Raw genomic sequence first — 16,775 nt, forward strand, 5'->3', positions numbered from 1 at the left:
TTATACTACTGCTCCTATGTACAAGAATATAACTACTATAATACTGCTCCTATGTACAAGGATATAACTGCTATAATACTGCTCCTATGTACAGGAATACAACTACTATAATACTGCTCCTATGTACAAGAATCTAACTACTATAATACTGCCCCCATGTACAGGAATATGACTACTATAATACTGCCATCTATATACAAGGGTATAACTACTGTAAATACTGTCCCTGTGTACACTATATAGAGTTGCTCTTTACACATTAGTAGATAAGATAACAAGACTATAAGTCAGTAACTCGTTGCGCTCTATCTTTGAGCCTTTTATCCAATATGATTTAAGTTAATATCAATCTGTTCTTCACAAAATGCCGTACAAGTTGTCAGATTCTTTGCTGCCATTTCTGGATACGTTTTAGATATTGAGATGCCAGCAGAAGTTTTAATTCCATTTTGGCTTGGAAATAACATGGGCTCAGAGGAAACACAATCCAGGCAGCTGGTCATGTGCGTGCGTTCCAGTGAGGAAAGCAGAATGTCCCGGACAGCCTGGCTCTAATACACTTAATATTATCCTATAATACAGTCGGTATCCACTACTATAGTCATTATCCTACCTAGCAGACAGCATTATCTCCCCACATATATTCCCAAAATTAAACTGTTACATAAAGGTCTAATAATAGCCCCATATAGTGCAGGACTTCAGTCATTCTCCCTCTAAGAGCTCTTATAATATTGTAATAGTGTCCATATTATACCGCAATTCAGTGCCTAGAAATATCACTGTATACTATGTTATGTTATATAACGTTAGGTGACCACACATAATAAGCTATATTTGGGGAAGGGGTTCATGGTGTCGGGTTCAGTGTATGGTTAAAAGTGGGAGCTTGTATTCTCTGCTTACCTTTTGTTTTTCCATAAACATACATGTCATGTTCACTTTGACATAACTTTGGCTATGTTTGTCTTAGAGAGCTAAAATTGAATAGATAGGTTCCTAGGAGCCCTGACAGTGTCATACACTATGTTTTATAGGTAGGTACCTAGGAGCCCTGACAGTGTCATACACTATGTTTTATAGATAGGATCCTAGGAGCCCTGACAGTGTTATATACTATGTTTTATAGATAGGTTCCTAGAAGTCCTGATAGTGTCATACACTATGTTTTATAGATAGGTTCCTAGGAGTCCTGACAGTGTTCTACACTATGTTTTATAGATAGGTTCCTAGGAGCCCTGACAGTGTTGTACACTATGTTTTATAGATAGGTTCCTAGGAGCCCTGAGAGTGTTCTACACTATGTATTATAGATAGGATCCTAGGAGCCCTGACAGTGTCATACACTATGTTTTATAGATAGGTTCCTAGGAGCCCTGACTGTGTTCAACACGAACAACCCAAACCATTAACAAATTTTAAGTTGGTTGAGTCCAAAATCTTTATAGGTGATTTTGCTATATTTCCATCCAGATGAGCATCAACAACTCTTTCTCTGATGTCCTCAAAAATCTTCTTTGTTCATTCTATGATACCCCTCCCCAAATGTGTTGTGAAGAACAAACTTTAATAGATCCTTGTTCCTTCAGCAGAGCCAGTCACCCACTCACACCTGATTGTCCTCCAATTGAGCAAAAACATCTTCAGGTTATCTGCTAATGCTAAGGATAAGGCCCCAAACTGCAGAAAATTGCTTTTGTTGTATATTCTACTGCTTTTTTGAGCCACGATGAGGCTTCAGTCTAAAGGTTCACATACTTAAATGACCAAGTCTAATATTTTTCATGTCTGTTTATGCTTTATTGCCTACTACTCTCTGCAGCCACTCTCGGTCCTGGCTGGTATCCTTCCACTCCGTGCTGCTTCTCGCTTTCTGCTGCCACCACTCTGTAACCAGAGCCATGTAATTAGAATAGTTACCGTAAGGCTTTTAGTCCGTAGGCTGGCACACCATGTGCCCACTGCATTAATAGGGAGATTAGCAACTTTCTGGGCATCTGGCTGGCAACAGAGCTGGAACCAGGCCGGTTATGTGATCTAGCTGTTTATACAGTTCTGTGCGGGCTTGTAGGATGTAATTTACAAGGATTCTGCTGTAATGATTGAAACTGTTAGGACTCCAGTCAAACATTTACATTGTAAATTAATGGCCAATTCCACAAAATAAAATCATGACCCGGAAGCGCCGTCTTGTGACAAATCTTTTTTGTTACCCTACAGATGCTGGGGTGACTACTCCTATAACCAAGTAACTGTATGCAGCACTTTGTCCGTTCCTATTTCTCTGCTGCTACAGTGTCAGTCTACACCGCACAACTGACATTCTATTCATGCATTGTGAAACTATCTTTAATTTTGCAGAAACTTTGCAGCCATGAGTGGAGACCGGGATATGATGATTTTTGGGGATGCAGCGCAATATCTGCGCAAGTCTGAGAAAGAGAGGATTGAAGCCCAAAACCAACCTTTCGATGCCAAGACGTTTGTGTATGTTACTGACAGTAAGGAGCTGTACGTGAAAGGGATCATACAGAATAAAGAAGGGACGAGTGCCACGGTGAAGACGGACGGGGGAAGTGTAAGTTTCGCATTGAGTCTACAAGTCTGATTTTAGAATTATAATTCTTAGAGTTGCACAAACTACACATTTTATAGACAAGTTCATCTCTTCCTAAAGAGAACCTTTCACCACCTCCACCAATTCTAGTTCTTAGCATCTGTTAATAGGCGTCACTTCACTGATTTCAGAACAGTTGGAATTTTCTCTCTAGCCCCCACCATTCCTGAGTAACTAGCACAGTTAGTTTTGGTTCCTGATGTAGGCTCTGTAATGTCAGGTGGGCAGTGTCAGACAGGAGGTGTGATTCAGAGCTCCAATCAGAAGCAGCCAGTGTCAGAGATCAGAATCACACCCCTAGTCTGCTCCCGCCCTCCTGACAGTACAGAGACTAAATAGCATATCAGGTACCAAAACTAACAGAATTTATTACTCAGGAATGGTTGGGGCTAGAGAAAAAGTTACAACTGTGCTGGAATCAGTGGAGCAGCGACTATTAAATGTTGGAGGTGGTGTAAGGTCATCTTTAATAGTAAAATATAGAAGCTTATCAGAGCCCCAACCCTTTGACTCACACAGCCGAGTTGATATAATTCTTCTGGCTGTTACTGAAAACATTCGGCAAGCTTTTCTTCATTTTCCATTGTGTGAACATACCCTAACATCTTAGCTAAGCTCCTCAGATGTGGCGGGATGGTGGGAGGAAAGCAATTATTATTTCTGTCATCACTTCACTGTACCATACTATTACGTTTTCTAGGTTGTCACTGTGAAGGAAGATGATATTTTTCCAAGAAATCCTCCTAAGTTCGATAAGATCGAAGACATGGCGTTACTCACCCACCTCAATGAGCCATCTGTCCTCTTCAACCTCAAAGAACGTTACGCCGCTTGGATGATCTATGTAAGATATCTGGATGTTATATTTATATAAACTGGCCATATACATATTAGATTACTGTCGGCAAACTTTGGACATGTTCGGAGATCTTTGCCAATGGCGAAGAGAAAAAGATTGACAATTAACATGCTCCATCTTTTGTTCTGAAGGAGACAACTCCCCACCGAAGGATCGAGGTAGCAGGGGGCTCACGAGAATTAGCTGGCAGCCAAATAAGCTATCTAATGTATAACATCCATTGGACTTTCTACGATGGCTGGCTATTTAGGTCTTGGGTTGCTGGGCCTAAAGATCAAGTCATAGCACGAGAAAGAGAAGGCAGAGCTGAGAACTGGTGTTGTCAAAGGAGGTTTTAGATAGTTATAAAATAGGGTAGGGGGTCCAACTTCAGTAAATAAATAAATAAAATGGTATTGGTCCATTCTCCATCTCTCTGTCCTTCAGTCCCTCACAATTTTATATTCTTCTCCTGAAAATACCTTGCCAACCATAGGTCTTCAAAATGTTTTGTCTTGTACTTGGTTCTTCAGACAATTCTCCAAGATGTTTTCATCATATATGTCATTCTTACATTCTGTGGCTGGTTGTGCTTTACCTACTGTGCATAATTGTCTTCTCCAAGTAGTTAGGTTTTCTTGGCCTAGGCCAAAAATGAAGACAAAAGGCCTCGTATAGAAAGCCACTTCATGTTTTTTGGCCATCTAAGGTCACAATGGTACATTAGAAAAAGAAATTCAAATCAAGATATTATCCTGTTGATCCAGAAAAAGGCGACCTAAGAAGTTTCTCCGTCATCTTCAAAAAATCATGACGTCCTATATCATCCACATCGGCAGTTTTCCAAACTAATACAAAACAGGAAAATTTTTGCGTGAGGTTGAAATAATCTAGTTTTTTTTTTTATCATGGTCAGCACAACCATTGATCAAGGTCTCGCTGATGAGTTTATGACTTTTAATCATGCCTATTTTTTTTGTTTTAGACGTATTCTGGATTGTTCTGTGTAACCGTCAACCCCTACAAGTGGTTGCCTGTGTACAATCCTGAGGTGGTCAATGGCTACCGAGGCAAGAAGCGTATGGAAACCCCTCCACACATCTTCTCCATCTCCGACAACGCCTATCAGTTCATGTTGACTGGTAAGGAAAAAAATTAGGTTTTACATAAATTTATGGTGTTTACTTATTGATTATTTGGATGTTGTATTACGAAGATATCTTCATCAATGCTTTTATGGGAGAATTTCATGGAAATAAGGTGTCGTATGGTGGGGTATGGTATGTCTGTGAGTGTAGTATGTGTATGAGGCCTCCTACTACATATAGTAGGAGGCCTCCTATTTGGAGATGAGCGGTTGTTCAAGGAATTTATTCTGATTTCCAAATTGGAGTCGGGAAGGAATTTTTCCTCTAATATGGAGTAATTGGCATCCACCTTACAGGGGTTTGTGCCGTCTTCTGGATCGACACCAGAAAATTATACATTTTTTACAGCCTTAGTAACTTTGTGACTATGATATGATCGTAATTTTTATTTAATTTTTTCTTTTTCTTCAGATCGGGAAAACCAATCCATCCTCATCACGTGAGAATATTTTTTACTCTCTTGTTTTTATGTCATTAGTTAATTGTCATCTTCATCTTTGTCAAAACAATAGACCACACAATGGATGCCCGAGTAGTATCCATTATATGAACGTTCTAGCACTATGGCATAACATCTGCTATGAACAGAAGCCACAATGCTCGAGACAACTATCCCATACTAGCCAATTCCGACTGACGGGCTTATGCTAACCAGTAGCTGCCCCAAAAACACTCACTAAATACTAATATAAAAAAAATTAAATCTCACTTATTTTAACATATACTGCCAATATTTAACCTTATTCCTTCATAATTCAATCTTGCCCCTTGACATAAGCCTCTACAGGGCCCCTACATAAAAGATTACGAAATTTTCATGAAAAAAATTCCTGTGGATCTTGCATATATTTTTTTATATTGCGTTAGAATTTATTATATTTTATATTGCTTCATCATTATTAATAATTATTTCAATTTAGTGGAGAATCCGGTGCTGGGAAAACTGTGAACACCAAACGGGTTATCCAGTATTTTGCAACAATTGCAGCTACTGGAGATTCTGGTAAAAAGAAAGAAACTTCCTCCGCAAACAAGATGCAGGTTAGGTTCCTTGATACTTACCTTGGGGGGCTGAGATCATTCCTTTTCTCCAACATGTTAAATCCACCCACAGAGAAGGGAGAAAGTAAAGTGACTAAAGCTGGCCAAAGACAATGGCTTATTATCAGCTTGGAGGGTGGCATCTGGTCAGGCATGTTGTTTCTATGAGAAGAAGGGGGAGTCAACCCTTCCAGACATCCTCTGAAGATAAAAATGAAAAAACCCTTGCTTTCTTCCAGGGAACTCTGGAGGATCAAATCATCCAGGCTAACCCTCTCCTGGAAGCCTTCGGCAACGCCAAGACCGTCAGGAATGACAACTCTTCTCGTTTTGTAAGTCACCACCAGAAAGCCTTCCACCTCTCATAGTGTTTCGAAAATAAAAGTAATAGAAAAGGTTGGGGGAAATTTGGGGGAAAATTCACCAGTAGAGATGAGCTGATCTTGAGATTTCAGAATCGATTTTAAAATCCGATTTCTGATCATTTTCCATCCGAACCCGATTGTGAAATTTGCTCGATCGCCGATCAGGATCCGATCTTTCCTGATCCCGATCGCTCAACCCTAGTCAATACTTCTTTATGGGAAAAGTCACTTTTACGGTTGAGCTGATCTTGAGATTTCAAAATCCGATTTCCAATCATTTTCCAGCCATTTCCCGATTGTGAAATTTGCTCGATGTCTGATCGGGATCCGATTTTTTTTTTTTCTGAACCCGATCGCTCAACCCTAAAGCACCAGCAATATTTTTTTCACTACCCGTGCAAATTGTGATGTAAATTCTCCTTACCTCGAATCCCATCCAGTTGCTCTTGTAAGATTCTTAGTCAGCCATAAAGTAGAGATATAAAAGGAAACGTCCCACCATGTTGTTTTTGGTGTCTCCTAAGTTAACCCTTTGTGTCTCTTGTATTTGTAATAGCAAAACCTTATCTCTGGATTATGGATCTTGTATAATTGCAATAATTTCTTACACAGGGGAAATTCATCCGAATCCACTTTGGAGCCACCGGAAAGCTGTCCTCAGCAGATATCGAAACATGTGAGATACGGACAATGATTATATCTTAAGATTATTATAATTTGGCCTTTTTTATGATCGAGTTGTTTATTATTGCCGTATTAATTTTATCTTTATCAGTATTACTTAGATTTTTTTTTTTTTTTTTTTTTGGGGGGGGGGTAAACAGTGCAGGGAATTCCCAATATGGACCTCAAAGGCCTAGACTGACACATGTCTTCCATAGAATGTATGTAGCTTGGTATATGTACACATACAGTAACCCATTCACTTGCATTCATTGGACTCTGGCAGGATGATGGCATTATACCGCAGAATTCCCCTACAGTTTTATATCCCACATATATGATATAGGTCAATGTATTCATCTGATTTTGATCAGTTCATTGTTCTGATCTTTCTCGCTGTTTTTCTTGTAGATTTGCTGGAGAAGTCCAGGGTGACCTTCCAGCTTCCCAATGAGCGCAGCTACCATATATTCTACCAAATCCAGTCCAACAAGAAGCCGGAGATTGTAGGTAGGTTGTCAGATTTCTGGGTAGGTTCACAGTTTTAGGGTTGGGTTACTTTTTCTTTGCCATATTTTTCCTAGGCTAAAGTGACTGTGGTTTACAAAATGAGAAAAACATGGCAGCATTCTTCCAAAAACAGTGCCACACCTGTTCAGAGTTGTGTTTGATATTGCAGTTCATTGACGTGAATGAGGCTGACCTGCAGTAACACATACTGCCTGCGGAGAAGTGTGGCACTGTTTATGGATGGAAATAGCCTTAGACAAACCCTTTAAATGACCATCGAGGAGGAGCAGAGAATCATTTGGGATTTCAATATCATGACTACAGAGGGCAGCAGCCCCAGCAACTGGAGAAGCAGTTCTTAAAGGGGATGTCTAGTTTTGGAAAACACAGCTGCTTTCTTAATTTGTGTATATGTTCATTAAATGTATGTAAAATTAATAGATTTACATCGGTTTATTTTTTTTTCTTTTCCAGAAATGCTGCTGGTAACCACCAACCCCTATGATTATCATTATACAAGCTTGGGGGAAATCGCTGTGAAAAGTATAGACGATGAAGCAGAACTTTTGGCAACCGATGTGAGTAGCCAGAACCAGTCAAAGTGCTAGATCAGCCACTGACCTACAGCCCATAATCGGTCCATTGTTGGCACATATAATCTATGTGAAGACCACATACTATTGTCATTTACGTTGTCCTCTTAGGAAGCCATAGACATCCTCGGCTTTAACCAAGAAGAGAAAATGGGGATCTATAAGTTGACAGGTGCTGTCATGCACCACGGCAACATGAAGTTCAAGCAGAAACCCCGTGAGGACCAGGCAGAACCTGAAGGCACAGAAGGTGAGAACGTTGTCTGGTGGACTGGTAATTGAGGCAGGTGAAGAGTATTGAAGTCAGTAATATCTAACCCACCAGTGCTTATAAGGACCAAAAATGATGATCTTCTAGAACTACAAAGAAGAAAGAGAAATCCACCCAATCGAGAAGTCAATCTGACAATGTCAGGTTCTGTCTGGAATATAGTCTGGCTAGAGTCCCATATGTGTTACTTGGGTAGACAATAGAGGTCTGTTATCTCAGCACCTTATTAGATGGACATGTTAGTGAAAGATAGACATCAGCCATCCACCATCCTACGTGTTCGGACAACTTTGTCAGTTTGCATTAATCCCTTGCTTACTGGACAAATTTATTATCATTACAGATGCAGATAAAGCGGCTTACTTGATGGGCCTCAATTCCTCAGATCTGGTGAAATCTCTCTGCAACCCAAGGGTTAAAGTTGGAAATGAATTTGTGACAAAAAGCCAAAATGTGCAGCAGGTAAGACGAACGGTCAGATTCATATGAGCTTCCGAATCACAGTGTGCCGAGGGCTGATTCTCAGCAAGATCACTTTCCTTGTCAAAACTGGAAGCCTTGACTTTGCAGTCTCTTTTTGGTAAATCTGGCTGATGACAGATCCATGATATTTCCATTTTAGGTCTATAACTCAATTGGAGCTCTGGCCAGGTCAGTTTATGAGAAACTCTTCTTATGGATGGTGACTCGTATCAACCAGCAGCTTGACACAAAACAATCCCGGCAGTATTTCATTGGGGTCTTGGATATAGCTGGATTTGAGATCTTTGATGTAAGTGGTAGATTATAGAATGTGTAATGATATGTTATCTTAGGGCTTTGTCATAACTATTATATTTGTCTTTTTGGGTTCAGTTCAACACTTTTGAACAACTTTGCATCAACTTCACCAACGAGAAGCTGCAACAGTTCTTCAACCACCACATGTTTGTGCTGGAACAAGAAGAGTACAAGAAAGAAGGCATTGAGTGGGAGTTCATTGACTTCGGCATGGACTTGGCCGCCTGCATTCAACTTATTGAGAAGGTACATTTGTCTAGAGAAAGTTCCCAAGAGACAAGCCGACAAGTAAAACCGATACTGAAGAAAAGTAACCAAGGAGTTACAATAATCTTTAACCTATCAATCTCTTTGTTCTTTTAGCCAATGGGAATATTTTCAATCCTTGAAGAGGAGTGTATGTTTCCAAAAGCTTCTGATACCACCTTCAAGAACAAACTCTATGACCAACATCTTGGAAAGTCACCTAATTTCCAAAAGCCTAAACCAGGCAAAGGGAAAGGAGAAGCTCACTTCTCTCTGGTGCATTATGCTGGCACTGTAGATTATAATGTCACTGGTTGGCTGGAGAAGAACAAGGACCCTCTCAACGAGACTGTGGTGGGACTGTACCAGAAGTCTTCTGTCAAGCTTCTCGCCAATCTATTTTCCATCTTTGCCACTTCGGAAGCAGGTAGATTTCAGAGTCACTCCAAAAATATGATTATTTCACAGATTTGGTAGATTTTCTTTACTCACAATCCCTTTTTTTTCTTCAGCCGCAGCCAGTAAAGGAGGGAGTAAGAAGAAGGGCTCCTCTTTCCAGACAGTATCAGCATTGTTCAGGGTACGTCCACCAAGCACTTTCTATTCAAACCAAATGTATTTGGTCCAAATCACATTTTGAACCCAATTTGATCAAATCTGACCTAAAACAATTCTCAGGACATTTGCTCATCTCTAGATGTTAAAAGGAGAAGGATAATTCATTAAAATCTGAATACTTACTCTTTTTTTCTGTTCCATGTAATATTACAGGAGAATCTGAACAAACTGATGTCAAACTTGAAGACCACTCATCCACATTTCGTCCGGTGTATAATCCCTAATGAAACCAAGAACCCAGGTAAAAGAGATGGAGGTGGCCCAAATCCCAACAGATGTCCTCTGATGACAAAACTTCCTATCCTATGTTCTGGGTGTTCATAGTTGTCATAGGTATGATTGCTCAATGAGTCGATTAGGATGTGGACATTGATGTGGATGAAGATTACAATGTTCCTAGAACAACACTGACCACAGGACCACAGGAGAGGTGGCAGCATCATGAGGACATGGAAGCAGGCATACAGATACTATATTTAATATATGGCTAGGATGCGCTTCCCTGTAAAGGGGTTGTCCTGATAGGAAAAACATGGCCATAGTACACCGGTTCATGGGTTTTGTGCGTGCTGAGCTCTATAGTATTGAGCTGCAACACCACTTCTAGCCTGTAGATAGGTGTGGCGCTGTTTTTGGATGAAAGCAGCCATGTTTCTATCATCCAGAACAACTCCTATAAATACATCTATGTTTGTCACTTCAGGGGAGATGGATAACCACCTCGTCATCCATCAGTTACGATGCAACGGAGTATTGGAAGGAATTAGAATTTGTCGAAAGGGGTTTCCAAGCCGGATTCACTATGGAGACTTTAAGCAAAGGTAAAAAGAAAGAAACTTACCATCTTTGCTCATAAAGGGTCACATCAACATCTGAATCCAATAGATAAGGTAATTAGATAGGTAAAACCATAGCGGTCAATGTTTAGATAGATTGGAGATGCAACCTTCAAAGCCCCACCCCTGAATACTGGCCCCACACCCACATTGACCACCAGATCATCAGTTTTTGCCATTTCCCTTCTAGATATAAAGTCCTCAATGCCAGCGCCATCCCTGATGGGCAGTTTATTGACAGTAAGAAGGCCTGCGAGAAGCTGCTTGGCTCCATAGATATTGATCACACGCAGTATAAGTTTGGCCACACAAAGGTATGTATGATCCTGAGTGGTTTTCTACTCGCTGTCAATGGATGAGACCATTAGGTTCGTTCAGAAGTCGAAAACTGTCCTTGGCCAGCACACATTGCATGGCGGATTTTAATTTTTGGATAGTAAACATATTTTTATATTTTATGGAATGCATATTTCGTCCTAGGTCTTCTTCAAAGCTGGTCTTCTAGGCATTTTGGAGGAGATGAGAGATGAGCGTCTGGCACAACTGATCACCCGCACCCAGGCGATCTGCAGAGGATACCTAATGAGAGAAGAGTTCAAGAAGATGGTGGAGAGGAGGTAAGGAGAAGGGGGAGAAGGGTTGGACACCTAATGTACTGAATAAATATTATGGGGCAGTATTATATGAAAACAGTACCTGGAACTACACTACTATGTAGTCACTGTGACTGGCGTTGTTATGCTGTGGTATAGCAGTACTAATATGTGGACACTATATTGTTACTGAATACAGGCCCTGGGTCAGTATAATCATGTGGACAGTATAATACATTATATAGGCACGGTGACTGCCTATTATATTACATTAAACTATTTCTGGGATTATCATTACGTGGATACAACACTAATACATGCATTGTATGGCAGTACTATTATGTGGAACTATAGCTAACAGTACACTTATGAACACACTGGTGCCCGGCACTATTTTGCTCTTGCATGGCAATTCTAATACCATACATGATAGCTATAGCTAGAACTATTGTGTCTAGTGTTATTACATTGATGTACAGTATGCCAGTACTATTATGTCGGCACTATAACACTACAATTATGTATGCACTGTGTCCAGCACTATTATATTGTTGTATGGCTGACAGTACTATACAGTAGTTAGAGGCTAGCATTACTGTGTCTGGCATTATTATATGACCACTACAGCCAACACTATACTTACGTGGTGGGTGTTAGATGATCTATTATATGAACTCACAGAAAAAAACACTGGACAAACCAGCGGTAAGTGGCGGCATTTTGGCAGGACTTAAATTAGGAGGTCGCAGTATAAGACATTGTAACGTGTACCCCTACTCTATTCGCGACAGAGACGCCATCACAACCATTCAGTACAACGTCCGGTCGTTCATGAACGTCAAGCACTGGCCATGGATGAAATTGTTCTTTAAGATAAAGCCGCTCCTGAAAAGTGCTGAGACCGAGAAAGAGCTGCAAAACCTGAAGGAAGAAATGGAGAAGATGAAAGAGGAACTGGCCAAATCGGAAGCTCGGAGGAAAGAGGCAGAGGAGAAATTGGTGTCTCTCACACAAGAGAAAAATGACCTGTTACTCCAAATAAATTCGGTACGTCAACATTTTTGGCCAAAAAATTACCCGTCATTCATTACTAGTTTGGAGATTTTGGATTCTTGGATCCAAAACTTTGCTTGTCTTGAAACATTATTTCTTAGACAGTAGTTGTACCCAGAGCTGCTTATAAAAATTTAATAGTGGCCAGATGACATGTGTCTCCACAAATTATATAAGTTCTGGTGTATTATGGGAGTTATAGCGCATAGAATTGACATAATACATCAAGTCTGATAGCAGGAGAACTATATATCCTACAACACAATATGGTAAGAAATATTGTCAAAGATGAAGATGCTATGAAATAGATGGTGGATATAAACACTGAATACATTCTCCAAAATAGGAAAATCAGAATTTGGCAGATGCCGAGGAAAGATGTGATGAGTTGATTAAGACAAAGATCCAGATGGAGGCAAAAGTAAAGGAACTGATGGATAGACTAGAGGAAGAAGAGGAGATGAGCGCCGACCTTACAGCCAGGAAGAGGAAACTGGAAGATGAGACCAGTGAGCTGAAGAAAGACCTCGATGATCTGGAACTTACCCTGGCCAAAGTGGAGAAGGAGAAACATGCCACGGAAAATAAGGTCTATATGTTATATCATCACATTCTTATACATAAGAGGCAGTATTATAGAAGTTATATTCTTGTACATAGGAGCAGTATTCTAGTAGTTATATTCTTGTACATAGGAGGTAGTATTATAGAAGTTATATTCTTGTACATAGGAGCAGTATTATAGTAGTTATATTCTTATACATAAGAGGCAGTATTATAGTAGTTATATTCTTGTACATAGGAGGTAGTATTATAGTAGTTATATTCTTGTACATAGGGGCAGTATTATAGTAGTTATATTCTTGTACATAGGAGGTAGTATTATAGTAGTTATATTCTTGTACATAGGAGCAGTATTATAGTAGTTATATTCTTGTACATAGGAGTAGTATTATAGTAGTTATATTATTGTACATAGGAGCAGTATTATAGTAGTTATATTCTTGTACATAGGAGTAGTATTATAGTAGTTATATTCTTGTACATAGGAGTAGTATTATAGTAGTTATATTATTGTACATAGGAGCAGTATTATAGTAGTTATATTATTGTACATAGGAGCAGTATTATAGTAGTTATATTCTTGTACATAGGAGGTAGTATTATAGTAGTTATATTCTTGTACATAGGAGGCAGCATTATAGTAGTTATATTCTTGTACATAGGTGGTAGCATTATAGTAGTTATAGTTTTGTACATAGGAGCAGTATTATAGTAGTTATATTCTTGTACATAGGAGCATTATTATAGTAGTTATATTCTTGTACATAGGAGCAGTATTATAGTAGTTGTAGTCTTGTACATAGGAGCAGTATTATAGTAGTTATATTCTTGTACATAGGAGCAGTATTATAGTAGTTATATTCTTGTACATAGGAGCAGTATTATAGTAGTTATATTCTTGTACATAGGAGCAGTATTATAGTAGTTATATTCTTGTACATAGTAGCAGTATTATAGTAGCTATATTCTTGTACATAGGAGCAGTATTATAGTAGCTATATTCTTGTACATAGTGGCTGTACTATAGTAGTTATATTCTTGTACATAGGAGCAGTATTATAGTAGCTATATTCTTGTACATAGTGGCTGTACTATAGTAGTTATATTCTTGTACATAGGAGCAGTATTATAGTAGCTATATTCTTGTACATAGTGGCTGTACTATAGTAGTTAGTTGTTACTTCCCTCATTCACCATGAGTTCTGTATTTTTATTTTGAACTGATAATAAACTTCTTATCCTTCCATTAGGTGAAGAATTTGACAGAGGAGATGGCGACTTTAGATGAGAGCATTGTCAAGCTAAGCAAAGAGAAGAAAGCCATCCAAGAGGCTCATCAGCAGACGCTTGATGACCTACAGGCAGAAGAAGACAAAGTCAACAGTCTTACGAAAATGAAGATGAAACTGGAGCAACAAGTAGATGACGTATGTCAGCCAATGTCAAATTCGAAACAAATAATCCTTATGAAGGATTATAAAACTGATTGGAGGAGAATTGTAGATTTCAGACATGTTAGAAATGTTGACATTTCAGGTTCACATTATGAAATGTTGGTTCTCCTCTATTACAGCTGGAATCAGCTCTCGAGCAGGAAAAGAAATTCCGCGCAGATCTGGAAAGAACCAAAAGGAAACTGGAGGGGGATTTGAAGCTGAGCCAAGACACAATAATGGATCTTGAGAATGATACAGTCAACTCGGAGGAAAAACTTAAAAAGTAAGAAAAACTGGTCCACCTTCTAAATGATAATATTTTGCCATCTATATCTGATCATCCCTGTTTCATGCTCCACATTCCTTTCTTTGGCCTCTGGGATGGAAAGTGTTGGAGAATTATTTATTATACGATACAGAACTTTATCTCTAGATCACCACCAAATTCCGAGAAAGAATTAAGATATTCTGTTGTCATCCACAAGACATGACGCATATGGTAGCGTTTACTTAAAAACAGTGCCACACATAAACTTGGCACTTACTTTTTTTTTTTTTAGTTTTTTTGTACTAATTTTAAGTGCAATTGTTCTCCATTCACATTCAAAGTTGTTTTGAAATGTTTTTTGGTTAACCTTGGAAACAATGGAAAAAATAGTGTTTGTGTAAACGACTAAGACGTAACATTAAAGGTGTATGTTTAAAATAGGCATAAAAACTGGTGCCTAAGTGTATTGCCCAAAAATAGTTGTCTATCAGGCACGTAGTGTACTCGGACTGTACTGAGGCCAGGTGAAGTTAAAATGCGTAGAGAGATTCGGGAGTGCGCTGTGTGTCCTATTCAAGCAGTTTAGCTTCAGTAAACAATGGATTTGTCTGAAAGCAACTTATGATTAAAAGGGCAAAAACTTGTAGATTCATGCGGCTGAACATAAATTTCCTTGGTGAGGAGAATACACATTTTTTTATACCTATATTAAAGATACACATTAAATGTTATATTTTAGTCTTTTTCAGAAACACTATTTTATCCAATGATCCTCACTAAAGCGACCTACAGCATTATTGTTTCATAACCTTGGAAACAGTCAGTGGTTTACCATCACCAGTTGTCGGACACGTGGTCTAATAGCTGAGGAACAACAATGTAAGGCTGCTTTCACACAGAGTAACGCTCCGCTTATTCTGACACGTAAACACGTGTCAGAGTGAGCGCTGTAAAACAGAATCCCATTGACTTCAATGGGTGCCGTCTTACGCGTGCTATGCATTGAAATCAATGGCTTAAAAAGCCTCCCATTGATTTCACTGTGTAGTGCGCGTAAGACAGCACCCATGAAGTCAATGGGATTCTGTTTTACAGCGCTCACTCGGACACATGTTTACGTGTCAGGATGAGTGGAGCGTTACTCCGTGTGAAAGCAGCCTGGATTTACACCTGCGTGTGGTTTCCGTTTGGGGATTCCATCCCCCATTCTGCTTGAAAAATGTGGAAAGTCTATGAAGTCTGCAGGTTTCTGCGGGTAACCACTTTTTAAGCAGAATGGGTTTCAGTTTTTCGGGTCCCTAAGAACAGAAACCTGTGCACATTTGTGAACTTAGCCTTAGGTGCGTTCCAATTATCGATTTCCATCTGGAAACCAGAAGAATTTAGTTTTACGTATGGATGAAATAGAAGATAAAATGGTACAAATTAAGTCTTCTTTCGTATCATGTTATGAACTATGGGGGGAATTTATGATGGGAGAAATTTTTAAAGTCAGTTTTGAGATTTGCTGGAGTGTGCAGTGTCACCTAATATGTGCCAAATTTATCAAATTTCACATGATGTTTGGTAAATTTGGGTCATCTTTAAGTCTACCACTTCTATCCTACAATATTACTCCACCTTTCCAAAAAGTTACAAATCCCAATTTTGCAACTTTTTTTAATGTCAGAATTCTGGAATGAAGAGCCTGAAAAATTCCCTCCATATAATTTACTTGACTGCATCCCTTGCTTATCACTAATAGAGGATGTGTTTTAATTTAATTTTTTACTTGACACCCCAGAAAGGATTTTGAAGTTGCAGAGATACAGAGAAGAATCGAAGATGAACAGATGATCAATGCTCAACTGCAGAAGAAAATTAAGGAACTGCAGGTATTGTCATAGAGAAGAGTTGAGGTTTGTAGGTTCTCCTGCATGGCTTAGATAATATCATTCATACTTGAAAATCAAAGAACATTGTTTTGCTCACTACAATAAAGTATGTAATATGCCCAAAATTTAAGGAAATCTAAGGGATTCTCCACCTTGAAAAATTCCTTCTTGTTCACAAGGTCTCTTGACAGCTGATCACAAAGTTTGCCGATGCTGGGAATCCCAGTGATCAGCTGTAACTTGTGATAAAACCTGGAAGTATTTAATTTCCCTGCAGCTCCACCATAGGGGAAATTAAGTATTACACATTGTTTATGTACACAAATCATTGCTTGTGATATGGAGGATAGGACAGGTCCTCCAGAGAAGGAGACACTCTTTGTAATTGATGTGACCAAAACAGAAGGATCCTGATCCCTGTAAAAATTCATCATAAACTACTACTTTGGTGTGAACTTGTG

At 39.1% G+C, this 16,775-nt stretch overlaps 1 protein-coding gene across 1 annotated transcript in view; it reads left to right on the forward strand.

Annotated features, from left to right (window-relative positions):
• The first annotated feature begins 2,167 nt into the window (after positions 1 to 2,167).
• Positions 2,168 to 16,775, forward strand: part of LOC142210409 (myosin-4-like) — a 36,554-nt gene continuing 21,946 nt past the window's right edge. Inside the window, exons 1-24 of the mRNA XM_075279521.1 lie at positions 2,168 to 2,578; positions 3,318 to 3,461; positions 4,441 to 4,597; positions 5,015 to 5,042; positions 5,524 to 5,644; positions 5,884 to 5,976; positions 6,622 to 6,685; positions 7,084 to 7,182; positions 7,657 to 7,760; positions 7,887 to 8,025; positions 8,390 to 8,508; positions 8,669 to 8,818; positions 8,902 to 9,072; positions 9,190 to 9,499; positions 9,585 to 9,652; positions 9,844 to 9,931; positions 10,394 to 10,511; positions 10,717 to 10,840; positions 11,007 to 11,143; positions 11,911 to 12,166; positions 12,519 to 12,761; positions 13,987 to 14,163; positions 14,310 to 14,455; positions 16,224 to 16,314. Coding sequence (XP_075135622.1) covers positions 2,375 to 2,578; positions 3,318 to 3,461; positions 4,441 to 4,597; positions 5,015 to 5,042; positions 5,524 to 5,644; positions 5,884 to 5,976; positions 6,622 to 6,685; positions 7,084 to 7,182; positions 7,657 to 7,760; positions 7,887 to 8,025; positions 8,390 to 8,508; positions 8,669 to 8,818; positions 8,902 to 9,072; positions 9,190 to 9,499; positions 9,585 to 9,652; positions 9,844 to 9,931; positions 10,394 to 10,511; positions 10,717 to 10,840; positions 11,007 to 11,143; positions 11,911 to 12,166; positions 12,519 to 12,761; positions 13,987 to 14,163; positions 14,310 to 14,455; positions 16,224 to 16,314 — 3,351 coding nt within the window. The 5' untranslated portion in view covers positions 2,168 to 2,374. The remainder of the gene's footprint in view (positions 2,579 to 3,317; positions 3,462 to 4,440; positions 4,598 to 5,014; positions 5,043 to 5,523; positions 5,645 to 5,883; positions 5,977 to 6,621; positions 6,686 to 7,083; positions 7,183 to 7,656; positions 7,761 to 7,886; positions 8,026 to 8,389; positions 8,509 to 8,668; positions 8,819 to 8,901; positions 9,073 to 9,189; positions 9,500 to 9,584; positions 9,653 to 9,843; positions 9,932 to 10,393; positions 10,512 to 10,716; positions 10,841 to 11,006; positions 11,144 to 11,910; positions 12,167 to 12,518; positions 12,762 to 13,986; positions 14,164 to 14,309; positions 14,456 to 16,223; positions 16,315 to 16,775) is intronic.

This window comes from Leptodactylus fuscus, chromosome 6 (assembly GCF_031893055.1).
Source record: "Leptodactylus fuscus isolate aLepFus1 chromosome 6, aLepFus1.hap2, whole genome shotgun sequence".
NCBI classification, from domain to species: domain Eukaryota; kingdom Metazoa; phylum Chordata; class Amphibia; order Anura; family Leptodactylidae; genus Leptodactylus; species Leptodactylus fuscus.